The 14378-nt window shown below is 41.0% G+C and overlaps 1 protein-coding gene across 2 annotated transcripts in view; it reads right to left on the bottom strand.

The window, feature by feature from the left end:
* The window catches only part of EXOC2 (exocyst complex component 2), a 546170-nt gene that overhangs the window by 466486 nt on the left and 65306 nt on the right, over positions 1–14378 (bottom strand). Inside the window, exon 3 of one of the 2 annotated variants that reach the window (XM_063923055.1) lies at positions 10568–10694. The exons of the other annotated variant lie outside the window; for it this stretch is intronic. Within the exon in view, the coding sequence (XP_063779125.1) occupies positions 10568–10694 (127 nt within the window). The remainder of the gene's footprint in view (positions 1–10567; positions 10695–14378) is intronic. 2 annotated transcript variants of the gene reach the window in all.

Here is a 14378-nt window from a genome sequence, read left to right as displayed (position 1 = left end):
GCTCCAAGGACGGCCCGGCGGCCGCCCGGCCGCCGGACCTTCCAGTGGTGAGACCCGGCTGCAACCCGGCAGCCGGGCCGGGGCCGTGCAGTGTGAAGGGACCCTAGCCCTCACACTGTTAACTACAATGCCGGCCCGGGAAAAAGCCGTCCGGCTTTTTCCCGGCCGGCAACAACCGTGTAGTGTGTTTTAGCACATACAGGGGGACATGTACTAAGCAGTGATAAAAGTGGAGAAGTGAGCCATTGGAGAAATTGCCCATGGCAACCAATCAGCATTGACGCAAACATTTAAAATTTGCATACTATGGAAGGATACAGAGCAGCTGATTGGTTGCCATGGGCAGCTTCTCCACTGGCTCACTTCTCCACTTTCATCACTGCTTAGTACATGTTCCCCATAGCGTAAGAGAACCTAGCAAAGTAATGGTTGAGGTGGGGAGAGGTGGTAAGGAGGAAAATAGTTTATTCAGAAATTGACAAAAATTAATATTGTCCTTAAATGGTGTCAAATCAAACAGTGTAAAAAGGGCACAAATCCAGATTTTAGTCCCAGGAAAATCAGCAAAACTAGTTTAGATCTTTGGAAAGATTTAAAAAAAAAAAAAACTAAATAACCAACACTGAAATGGTTGTAAGGCAGTGGTTCACTAGATCATGGTGCCCTAGAATATCAGAATTTTTTTCACGGCACCCTATGCCACAAGTTTAAAAATTAGAAATTCAGGAAAAAAAATGAAATTAAGTAAATAGTGTTTATATCATCCTTAGGTTCACTTATAGTGAGGGACAGGATTCGCTTCTGTTTGTCTACATCTGTTATGATTGAAAGCCATAAGCACTGATCTTGTAAATTATATTGACCCTAAAAAATTTACATTGATCCTGGATCACCCCTGCACGCACCCCGAGGCACAACACAGTTTGATAACCACTGGTGTAAGTTGATTTGTTTTAAAATACATTTCTGACCTTAGAATTTTTTTTAAACTGTCTTTTAGTTAAAAAGTTATTTGCTTTTTTTGTATAGTTCTGTATTAGCATCCCTTTTTTTTTTTTTTTTAACTAGTTTAGCAATAAAATGATAAATTGAAGGAACAAAGCGGTTAAAAAATATATATTTTTAAATAAAGCATTGAAATTAATTTTACACTAATGCATAGCCATACTGTATATTGCGCCACTTTTAGTCTGCAGCACGTTAAATAATATCTACCTCATTGAAAGACAACTTGGAGTGACCAGTATAAAAAGGACCTTTAGTTCAAAGGACTCATTCATTTTCAATTTGGATTATTCAACATGATAAAGTGAGATATAGGTTATATCAACATAGGTTATGGAACAAGACATAAGACAATAAAGCAAATAACACGCTACTTAAGAATGCATCTAAAAACATATCATTTGGATTTCCCCATCACAAATGATCAGAGCGTTTTAGCATTCGCCTCTAACCCTAACTGCATAAGGTCACATGCACTCCATTTATTTATTTCTTCCTCAGCAGTCTCCAGTAAAACTAAACATCCTTAAACTGTGGAGGTTTTGCCAAAAACGTTGCAGCAAGACATCCTTGGTTACAGACTAATCATCGGGCCCATTCTACATTTTCTGAAGTGCATTAAGGTGTAAACGTGAAAAAAAAAAAAAAGTGTAATTAATCAGCATTTATGAATTTTCACATCACAATTTGTAAAAAGTGTACAAATGTTTCTTCGGTCATATAACTTTAAACATGTTTTCCCTGGTATAATATAGACTATGCAATACAAACAGCATATAACCACTTCCAGCAAAGTCACTTATGTAACAGCCACAAAAACATCCTCAGTAAATACAGTCACAACAGGATATATGAAAAAATTAAATAAACCTACTAATAAATATTTATAAGATAAGGAAGGAATAGTTGTTATGCAAATCTATAAAACATTTATATATAGAAGTATTGGTGTCCTCTAAACATTTTTATCAACAAAAAGAAACTATTCTAAAATGTAATGCTCTGCACTGCAAGAGTTAAAGGTTGAGATTCTCCAATTTAGGCCACCCAGCTAGTCTGCACATGCACTGTCCTACATTCCCAATGGATTTCCTATCAGTCAGCTTTGGGACATTTTGCATAAACATTCCCCTCAAAATGACTAAAGGTTCCTTTACCTTCCAGCAGGGCGTTTCCTTGGCTTTCATTTTAAGACATTCATCAGAATATCTGTGTATTTGATTGCGATCGCCTTGCTCAGGAGAAACCACACTTATTTTCAATCTATTTTAGTTCATCAGTTTCAAAGTAGAGAAGAGGGGAAAAGATTTTCTGAAAGCACTCCCGTTTGGTTCAGTGTAAGCAAAATCAAAAAGGGATTAAGAGTTTGTATTATGTATACAATATGTTAAAAGTTATAAATACGGCTAGGGTAATCCGAGTCATGTCTTGGAATGAGGTGATTTTAAATTAGCTGTTTGCCAAGAATCTAATCAGTAATGTGCACAATCTGAGACTTTAACCAATATAGAACAGTTCTTTATTCACCATGTGTGCTACAATTATCCAATCTGACAAGATCAATGGAAGAAAATAACATTTTTGCATTAAGAAGTAGATACATTGCTTATTATTTTTTAAATGTCTCAATACTTTGTACTTTAACAAATATAGCTAAAATTATAATTAGCAGCAAAAAATTAAAATAAACAAACAAACAAACACTACACAATTAACTTCGGACTGCAAAACAATTAAGAAAAATCACAAAAAAAGGAACAAATAGAACCATTATTTGTATGGAATAAACATATACAAATCAGTCACTTGCACACTTCCCTGGTGTACTGTACAACAAGTAGCACATTTCCCTATTACTGAGACACTAAACAGGCAGACAGGAGGTACAGTACTGACCAAAATTGGGTTGTGGTACTCAAAGTATAAATGAAATGTGGACAACTTAAAATACACTGTAATCAAGAAATATTCAATTACAACTGATAACTTTTAAACCAGTTCTAGAATACACAAAATATTAGTTACAAACAATGGTCCTTTTTGTGATGTAAATGATAATCACATTTTAATGTAAAGGTCTAGATGTGTGTACATCACTATACAAACTAAATCCCAGTGGATACAAAGAGCATTCATATCTAACACAGGGGCAGATGTATTAAGCCTAGAGAAGTGATAAAGCAGTGATAAGTGGAAGGTGATAACGCACCAGCCAATCATTACGGGTTTGAAAAATGACAGTTGGAAGCCGATTGGCTGGTGCGATATCACCTTGCACCTATCACTGCTTTATCACTTCTCCAGGCTTAATATATCTGCCCCACAGTGAACTGTTCATATGGCATGAGAAATGGATGATGGGAAAAAGCCAGTGTGACAACAGCCAGAATGTTCATTTCAGGTAAGAACCAAAATTTGTCAACATTGTAAATTATTTATTACTGCTCTTTTCAAAGCTTAATCCATGAAGATGTTAAATCAGTTTACCAAAGATAAATGTAAAAAAACAAAAAACATGAAATTATACTGTACATAGCTTTGCTTTATTTTTGTTAGCCCATAGATCCCAAAAGAAACTAAAAATGTATTGTATCAGTTACACTGGAATGATCCTTAGTAAGTAAGTAACACTGTGTTTTTAAAAGCCAACGTTTTTAATATTTAAAAGACTTATATGGCTTATCTTTTAAAGCTTTACATATACAGTAATTGGTAAAATTTACGTGTAAACATTTTGGTTAATAGCTTTGCTATTCAGGATGTGTTGATCAATATTAGATAACAAGTACTATTGGTACCAGTGAACTTAAAGGGATAAATTCAATAGTTATCACAGTCCGATCTCCTCTCTAAAGTAACGCAAGATCGCAGGGGTGGTATTCAATTGCTCAGTATCACGCCCATTTTTTATGGGTTTAGCCACGCAAAGCAGCTATACCAAATGAAACTAATGGGTGCGATGCAGTGAAAACTGACGTTAGGGCACCCAAACAGGTCCTTTTCTGCACATATCAGCTCGCCACCCCGGGAGGTATGAGCTTAAATGCCGATGCCAGCAGCTGTTTGTGCCCGACATGAGCAACAATTGAATAGCTCCATCAGGCACAAAGGAAAAACAGCTGCCAGTGCTAACAATTGAATTCAAACCGCCCCCTCCCCCCCGCCATAGTGTAGCTAGCTATTTATTTTAAAACATTATTTACTTAAAAAGTGCAAATACAGGTTGAGTATCCCATATCCAAATATTCTGAAATACGGAATTTTTTGAGTGAGACTGAGATAGTGAAACCTTTTGTTTTCTGATGGCTGAATGTACACAAACTTAGTTTAATACACAAAGTTATTAAAAATATTGTCTAAAATGACCTTCAGGCTGCGTGTATAAGGTGTATATGAAACATAAATGCATTCTGTGCTTAGACTTAGGTCCCATCACCATGATCTCTCATTATGGTATAAAATTATTCCAAAATACTGAAAAATCTGATATCCAAAATATTTCTGGTCCCAAGCATTTTGGATAAGGGGTACTCAACCTGCATTACAAAAACACATAGTAAACAATTAGCACTGATGACTCATACTGCAGCTCTGGGCCTTGCAAGTTTAGTTCCAATCACAGCCCTATTTGCATGGAGCCCGTACATTCACCCAGTTAGACCACTTTTACACTGCCTGTTTTACCAGGGTTATAGCCTGGATGACCCAGGTTGCGGCTCTGTATGAAAAGGTCAACCCGGGTCTAGAGCCTTGGTATTCTGACCTGTGTAGCGAGCCGGGTTTAACATGGGATGGAGCAGGGACATGTGCAGCGTGAATTGTCTGACCAGGGTTTTAGGACATGGGTCACAACAAAAGCTGCTGATTGGAGCTTCTTAGGAGCTGGCAGGTGATGTCAACTGCCAGAGGCCCACAGACACATGCAGGAGACGACCGTACATGCTGCAGCAGAGGGAGACAGAGCAAACCATGTCCACCTGATCGGAGGAGGGGAAGGAGCTGCTCACCATAAAAAGGGAAGAGGAGGAGATATGTCGGCAGGTGACAGTGATGGTGAAGGATGCGGTCATCTACAAAAATATTAAAAATAATCCTGGCTTCGAGGGGTAGAGAAAGGTCGCAACAGCAGAACTTGAACAAACTTAAAACCCTGTGAAAGCAAGTTCACAACGAAAACTGTTGTAAAAGAAGGGCTGCGAGAATCAAGTGGCCATACTACGACCTCTGACACACTGTTTGGCAGCACCGCATTAGTAAACCCCATCAGTTTATCATCCATTGGTGGATGTTCACAGGCCACAGCAACAGGACGTAGCCAGAGTAGTAGCCAAACAACACGTGCCCAATGCTGCCCATCCCCACCCTTGATTATCGCAGATGAGCCAAATGAGACAGACAGCGCCCTCGTTGATGACACGCCACCCTGGGAGACTAACAGTGGTGACCCTGGGAGAACCCAGAATACCGAGACCCCAGCTTTACACACAAATAGTAAGTACAATTGGCAACTTAGAACTGTAAAAGTAATTTTAACCAATTCCCAAACACAAATGTTATCTGTTGCCGAGTGTAGAAAATGTGCAGGTGGGGGAAGGCCACAAACACATGCAAGCTTCCACTGCTATGTTTATATATGCTCAGTGTGATTTTAATGTTTTTATATTTTTGTTTCTCCCCTGTGCAGTATACATAGTACTGCTGAAGAAGAAAATTACAAGAACAAACGGACAAATCTATGGACCTCCATTCTAGTACATAACTGAAAGAAATGGACAAGCCATGTTGGCCAAGGAGGGTATGGGTCGATGGGTCGACCCAACCTAGGTAGACACTCATTAGGTCGACATGCATTAAGTCAACATGGCCACTAGGTCGACAGATCAAAAGGTCGACATGAGTTTTTTGTTGTTGTTTTCTTCGTAAAGTGACGGGGAACCCCAATTAGTGCACCGTGTCCCCTCACATGGCTCGCTTCGCTTGCCATGCTTCAGGCAAGGTTGCCGTTCCAATCGTAGTCTACGTGGATCATTAAGTATGAAAAAATCCAAAAAATTTTTAAAAAATGTGAAAACCCCATGTCGACCTAGTACATGTCGACCTAACGGCCATGTCGACCTAATGCATGTCAACCTAATGGCAATGTCGACCTTCAGTGGTTTAGCCGCAAAAAGCGGCTAAACCAGACTAAACTAACGTGCGCAATGCGAAAAGTCCCGTTCAGGAGCCCAAATGGATCCCTTTTTGCGCATTTCAGCTTGCCACTGCCGGGGGTATAGAACTGAATGTTATGGCGTCCGTCGGCAGAAACAATTGAATAGCTGCCAGCAGGTGCAAATTGGTGCGCAGGGGGATCGGGGACAATTGAATACCATTCTTATAATGAAAGCCCTAACACTTATAACACCCTACAATAGAAGGCATTATTATAAGCCTAGTGGAGCTCCATCAATCCCACAAAGTCCCAAAGCGCAGAATACACATTGTATCGCAATTTGCTTTGAAGTAATGGGCCAAAACTGTACAATTGTGCTCATAAGTTTACATGCCCTAGCAGAATTTGTGATTTTCTGGCCATTTGTCAGAGAATATGAATGATAACTCACAAACTTTTCTTTCACTCATGGTTGGTGGTTGGGTGAAGCCATTTATTGTCAAACAACTGTGTTTATGCTTTTTAAATCATAATGACAACAGAAACTACCCAAATGACCCTGAACAAAAAAGTTTACATACCCTGGAGATTTTGGCCTGATAACATGCACACAAGTTGACACAAACGGGCTTGAATGGCTACTAAAGGTAACCATCCTCACCTGTGATCTGTTTGCTTGTAATCAGTGTGTGCGTATAAAAGGGGAGTGAGTTTCTGGACTCCTGAAAGACCCTTGTATCTTTCATACAGTGCTGCACTGACGTGTCTGGATTCTGAGCCATGGGGAAAGCAAAAGAATTGTCAAAGGATCTGCGGGAAAAGGTTATTGAACTGTATAAAACAGGAAAGGGATATAAAAAGATATCCAAGCAATTGAGAATACCAATCAGCAGTGTTCAAACGCTAATTAAGAAGTGGAAAATGTAGGATTCTGTGGAAACCAAACCACGGTCAGGTAGACTAACAAAAATTTCAGCCACAACTGCCAGGAAAATTGTTCGGGATGCAAAGAAAAATCCACAAATAACTTCAGCTGAAATACAGGACTCTCTGAAAAAAAGTGGTGGCATTTGAAGAAAAATGGGCTGCATGGTCGAGTCGCCAGAAGAAAGCCATTACTACACAAATGCCAAAGCATCCCGCTCACAATACTCCAAACAGCACAGAGACAAGCCTCAAACCTTCTGGAACAAAGTCATTTGGAGTGATGAGACCAAAATGTAACTTTTTGGCCACAACCATAAACGTTACATTTGGAGAGAAGTCAACAAGGCCTATGATGAAAGGTACACCATTCCTACTGTGAAACACGGAGGTGGATCGCTGATGTTTTGGGATTTTTGAGCAACAAAGGCACTGGAAACTTGGTCAAAATTGATGGCAAGATGAATGCAGCATGTTATCAGAAAATACTGGAGGAAAATTTGCACTCATCAGCCCGGAAGCTGCGCATGGGACGTACTTGGACGTTCCAACATGACAATGATCCAAAACACAAGGCCAAATCGACCACTCCAGTGAAGGTTCTGGAGTGGCCATATCAGTCTCCTGACCTCAATATCATTGAGCCACTCTGGGGAGATCTCAAACGTGCAGTTCATGCAAGACAGCCCAAGAATTTACAGGAACTGGAGGCTTTTTGCCAAGAAGAATGAGCAGCTTTACCATCTGAGAAAATAAAGAGCCTCATCCACAACTACCACAAAAGACTTCAAGCTGTCATTGATGTTAAAGGGGGCAATACACGATATTAAGAACTGGGGTATGTAAACTTTTGATCAGGGTCATTTGGGTAGTTTCTGTTGTCATTATGAATTAAAAAGAGTAAATACAGTTGTTTGACAATAAATTGCTTCACCCAACCATTAACCATCAGTGAAAGAAAAGTTTGTGAGTTATCATTCACATTCTCTGACAAATGGCCAGAAAATCACAAATTCTGCTAGGGTATGTAAACTTATGAGCACAACTGTATATGTATATTGTATATCTTATTAATGTTTTTGTATTTTTATACGGCATTTTGTTGTAAAGTGTTATACGTTTAGCTTTTACAAAGCTTTTGCTGTATTTAACGCACACTACAAATATGTCTTATGTAGCCAGGTCCAAAAGTGTATATCAGAAACGGGGAAAACATTTTTGTTAATTTATTTGTACTTTCATATGGCATTTTGATGTAAAGTTTAATATGTTTAGATTTTAGGAAGTCTTTGTTATTTTTAAGCACTATACACAATTGATGTTAATGTGAAGAAACAAAAAAAGTTTCACATTAATATATTTTTGGAATAATAAAAATAAAATACTTTAAACAACTTTTGTGTCCTTGTAAATAGGTTTTTTTTGCCTTGTCCTTAGGTTTTGCAGGGCTAACCGGGTTCAGTGTAAACGGGTGCTTTCTGGGAATAACCCAGGTCGGAGGTGCAGTGTAAACCGGGTATTAGTGAGGGCTTCCTCCCACAGGCGTGCGGATAGGTTATGCACCTCCTGGGCAGGGATTGATGTGAACAATTAAGCATTCTCTGTAAAGTGCTTTGTAATATGCATTCACTATATAAATATTGGTTTATAAATATTGGCAATGAAAGCTTGTTTGTTACAAGTCTTTGCACATTTAAATTGCTGCACTATTGGTCATCAATCCCATATGGGATGCAGTCAATATGCCAGCTGTCGGGATCCCGGCAGCCGGAATACAGATGCCGGAACATCGAAAAAGGTTAGTATGCCGGCAGTCGGTATTCCGGCGCCGGTATGCCCTACTACACCCCCCTGCAGTGTTAGGATTAGGCTGCTGCGGGATGGGGGGTAGGTTAGGCTGCAGGGAGGGAGGATTAGGCACCCCTGAGGAGGGTGAGGGTTAGGGTTAGGCTGCGGGAAAGGAGGGTTAGGGAGTAGGTGACAGGGAGGAACACCCCTAACTCAGCCCTGTTGGGATTGCTGTTGTCGGGATCCCGGTGTCTAATATGACCGCCGAGATTACATACTGAACCTACCCACATATGTCACCTCTAAGTGGTATTTGAAATGCCTGAACAAGGGCACAAATAACCAGTATTAGTAAATTACAACATATTGATGAAACAACTCTGTTTATAGATATTCATTAACAGAAAAGAATAAATAAAGATTAGCGCATGACACAGAAAATGCCGCACACAGAAGCAACAGTCCCTGCACCACTGTCTGCCAGATGATGTATACACAATATAAAAGGTGCACAAACTAGAATGCAAATTGGCTGGTAACAAAGACAGCTACAACAATGACAAATTTTAAATGTTGAAAATCATGTCCCTATGTTGACTATTCACCAATGCATGAAATGAATGGGATGTGGAGATAAGCATTTAGAAAATGCATGTTGTTTCTACCAGACTAGACAAAATCTCATTACTGGTATATAGAATTTTCGGCATGCAGCAAATACATGAGCACAGAAATTACTTCTAGACTCACAAATAGTAGCACCCCATTATAAAGTGAACTGCGGAAGGTAGTGTTTATACTTTGCTACAGCGAGTTATGTCATCATGCTGCACACACTGCCTGGAAAGATACAATCAGGAGAAAACAAAGGCGTGGCACGCAGCCTGGACACTATACTTCAACAAGTGGTTCATGACACAGCCCACTGGATATAGATCTCAACTGGGCATACTGCTGCAGTTTATCACTCTCATGCTCTTCACACATAATATCAGAGCTCTTTCTACCTGGAGTCTCCGGTTACTCTGCACACAGGAGTTAATTTATTGTGCTTACAGCAGAAGTGAGCTGCGAGTGCAACAGCGTGCTTTATGTTTCCAACGTCAGCCCTATCACATTTACAAGTAAGCAGAGCTACAGGCAAATTATACATCAATTATATCTCTTCCCCTTACTAAAAACACCATGGGTAATTGCAATAAGTAATCTGAATTTACCTCATATGTGGTGTATACTTACCGACATTGTATTTCTCCTCTCCGGGAGAAGCCCGGAGAGGAGACGCTGCAGGTGTCTTCGGGGGGCGGGGCCGGACTGTGGCATCACTAAGCCCCACTCCCGCACCGGGAAATGTCGCGATTCGCGGGTCCGTGGGAAGGGGGCAGGGCTAAAATGATGCGATTTGCGTCATTTTAACCCCTTCTACACCCGACGGACCCGCGAATGCGGGAGGTTCTCTCTCCATCCTGCTCGCATCACTAGGGTGCGAGCTGGATGCGGGAGACTTGCCCACTCTTCCGGGGGTGCGGGGGGCTACCCCAATAAACGGGAGCCTCCCGCAGCTTCCGGGAGAGTAGGTAAGTATGATGTGGTGGTGTTGTGACAGAAGCAGCAAATACAGAAATGTAATGAGTACCATGACATGATAACCGTTGCGTACATCACATATGCATAGCTGTGGTCAGCCCTGTATCTTACCTGTCTATTTCTATACCCAGTGGATTGGCTGGTCGTTGAGAAAGTGGTGATATCGCTTTATTCCTATCTGTACGCAGATCATAGTAATTTATTTCTTCTACCCACACTGCTGACTGTTCCAGAATACCTACAAAAAAGTTAGCCATTAATATAGTCTGAATGCAACATATAGTGAAACAATATTAAAATTTTACTACAAATGCATGACTAAATTTTATGCCATCTAGAATTAATCTAGTCTTAATGGTGATAGACTGCCGATACCCATCCTCTAACAAGCATCCCCCCCACCCATCCAAATATATTACATTGAAGTAAACCACAGTCATTCGCTTAATACGAACCTAGAAATAAATGTACTATACAGCGCTTTTCAAAACTGTGTTTTCAGCAGTTTCAGTTGCTGTATTCAAGGGGTAATAATGTTAAATACAAAAGCATGCTTGGTTTTATATATGTTATATCCACTCCAATGGCCAAAACTGTTAAAGATGCAGCAGCACTGAAAAGCGTGTTTTCTCTTACGTCCTAGAGGATACTGGGGGGGTCCACATTAGTAACATGGGGTATAGACGGGTCCACTAGGAGCCATGGGCACTTTAAGAAATCAATAGTATGCACTGGCTCCTCCCTCTATGCCCCTCCTACCAGACTCAGTTTAGAAAATGTGCCCGGAGGAGCTGGTCACACTTAGGGAAGCTCCTGAAGAGTTTTCTGCATTTATTTTCGATTTGTTGTTTTCAGACAGGGCTGATTGGTGCCAGTCTGCCTGCTTCGTGGGACTTAGGAGGGTAAACGGCCCAACTTCCTGAAGAGTTAATGGTCCCGTTTCTCAGTTGAAAGGACACTGAGCTCCTGAGGGGGTTATTCACAAGCCACACCATGATGCAGCGTACCCTCCCGCAGCACGCTGCCACCCCTAAGAGAACCAGAAGAGAGAAGAGTGGTGAATACAGTGTGTGGTTAAATACATAGGGGTATATGCAATTTCCGGACGAATTGAGTCTTTTTTTCGCCCGTTTTTAAATTCGACCGTCGAATCCCGGCCGGCGGGTGCCGGAATTCGACATATTCAATAAAAAACGGATTTGACAGTCCTGCTGTCGAAAGACGGACCAATTGACTGATAAGTGCGTCCTGGATTCGACTTTTCAGGCGGCACAAAAATGGTTAAAAAACCTTTTAAAAAAAATTGCGTGGGGTCCCCCCTCCTAAGCATAACCAGCCTCGGGCTCTTTGAGCCGGTCCTGGTTGTGAAAATACGGGGGGGGGGGGGGGGGGGGGGGAATTGACAGGGGATCCCCCGTATTTTTAGAACCAGCACCGGGCTCTGCGTCTGGTTCTGGTGCAAAAAATACGGGGGACAAAAGACGTAGAGGTCCCCCGTATTTTTCACACCAGCACCGGGCTCCACTAGCTGGAGAGATAATGCCACAGCCGGGGGACACTTTTATATTGGTCCCTGCGGCCGTGGCATTAAATCCCCATCTAGTCACCCCTGGCCGGGGTACCCTGGAGGAGTGGGGACCCCTTAAATCAAGGGGTCCCCCCCTCCAGCCACCCAAGGGCCAGGGGTTATGCTTAGGAGGGGGGACCCCACACATTTTTTTTCTGGATTTTAACCCATTCCCACCGAAAACCATATTCTCTCTATTTTAGTCGGTTAAAAAAAAAAATATTATTTTAAAAAATATATAAATAATAGTTGTGTCTCCTAATAGACAAACCAAGTAGATAATCCCTTCTAATATAAATAGATATGCTATTAGCAACTAAAAAAAAAAAAAAAACACAAAAAAAACATGTTTTTAAAAAAATGTATTAGATTCCGCCAGCAAAGTGAGGCGGAATGAAATTGACGAAATTACTGTCGAAAAGCACTGTTGTCGAATCGACATTCTTCAATTGAATATACTTTTGTCGAAAAGCCGCATTTTTACCATTGCAGACATGTCGAATTTGACAACTGTCGAATTTTAAAAAGTCGAATCTGAAAAGTCAGTTTTTTTGTTGAATTTTTTTTTTTGTGTCGAAAATGCCCCGTTTTTCGACTTACGCAGCAATTCGACCGCAATTGCATATACCCTGTCAAAGTCAGAAAAATATCTCTATGCACACTACCATATTTGCACCTCACACAGGTCCGTGCTGCGCGTGCGTACGCTCTCCCGTACGTGCGCATACTCACAGTCGCGGGCACCCGCAGGCGCATGGTATGCGTATTTACGGTAGAGTTTATGCGATCATAGCGTGCGACTCAATCATTACATATTTTCACTAATAATGTATTTTGTAGATCATGGTCCCTTTGATAGATTCTGAAAGTTTGGTTAATATAGAATGTTTATGAACAGAGGAATCCCTCTTTGTTTGATACGAAGGGTCAGATAGGAGTAATACAGTGGTGTTTAGTATCCATCGGAAGAATATTTAATTAGAAATATTCCGGTGTTGGTTTGAAGCAGATCAATCGCTCGTGCGAATAGTTATGGACATAAGAAGTTTATGAACATTTACTTTATTTGCACTTTATTACCCATGCGGCGGGAAACCCAGTTTCCCTCCCACCTGAGCAGTTGGAAATAGTCACAGCCCACCTGTATGAATCAACCTATGACCTTTTGTTATAATGCGAAGCCGAATTCCTGTGTCCAATGAACAATGAGATTGTAGGGACCATTGAATTGTATTGTGTGTGGGGCATAAATAGCGGGCCGACCATATCCAACTTCACTCTCTTCAACGGTTCTCATTGCTGATAATCGGGAGCTGGATATCGAGGCGCATGCGATCGTTCCCCTTGTGCGTAAGTTCTCTCCGTAATCATATTGTCTTACTGTGAGCCATTTCTCTCTCTCCCTCTCTTCTCTTTCTCTCGTATTTTTCCTTGATTAGACTTGAATTGTATTGTATTGTATTTCCTGTGTAGTTATCTGGTTAGTTGGTTTATGTTATATTGTAGTGTATGCTTTGTACTGTGATTCCTTTTGCAAGTATAATAGTCATAATACACATAATAGGTTTCTGACCCTAAGCCCAGGTATCTGTGTATTCTTTATAGTGTTAAGTACTCCCTGAGCATCGGTGACACTCAAGCAGCTTTGTAGTTAATCAGGTTACACTCAGGTTGCACTTACACTTTGTCTCTACATTAAGGTTTGCTGTGTATTTCATTACTAAAGGTATAGATATAAAGGTTTAACGTTGTGAGCGTCTGCATCGCTGGTGATCTCCTCGTGGTCCCGAGCGCCGCTACGCTATAGCGAATCATTACGATAAGTCAACAGCCAATAGTCTGCCTGCCTGCGATCACTTGGCCGTGAGTGAACGTGACGCCTGAGCGTCTCGATCACGGCTAAGCGATCGATACGCAACTTGCGTACCCTTACGGTACTTCTTACGTAGATAGCGTACAGTGTTCTTAGACCTCATAAAGGGTTATATACACGATAAATATTTAGCTTTATCAATTGGCGGCTCGTCCTGTCCTTCACATATCTGCACTAGGTAGATCAGCAGACATTATCCCTCAGCAAAGGGCGGGAGGTTGTCTCGTAGTGCTGACGGGATAAGCGTCTGCTTCGCTTAGATAAAAGAGTGCTGAAGGAATCCGGGAACCGGAGGTAAGAACAAAACGCTAGTGTCTTTTAAAACTGTATTTTTCTGTCTTGCGTACACACGCACGCACACATATATATCTGCATTTCTTTTTCTTTTTCATTTTCGTATATCACTCTCCTGTCTGCCAGTTTTATAGTCGATAGAAGTGCTAAAAAAAGATTTGCCGTTATTTCATAGTTTAAGAGTAAAG

Source organism: Pseudophryne corroboree, chromosome 5 (assembly GCF_028390025.1).
Source record: "Pseudophryne corroboree isolate aPseCor3 chromosome 5, aPseCor3.hap2, whole genome shotgun sequence".
NCBI lineage: Eukaryota > Metazoa > Chordata > Amphibia > Anura > Myobatrachidae > Pseudophryne > Pseudophryne corroboree.
Note: the sequence above shows the minus strand (reverse complement) of the source record. Positions and strands in the feature narration are given on the sequence as shown.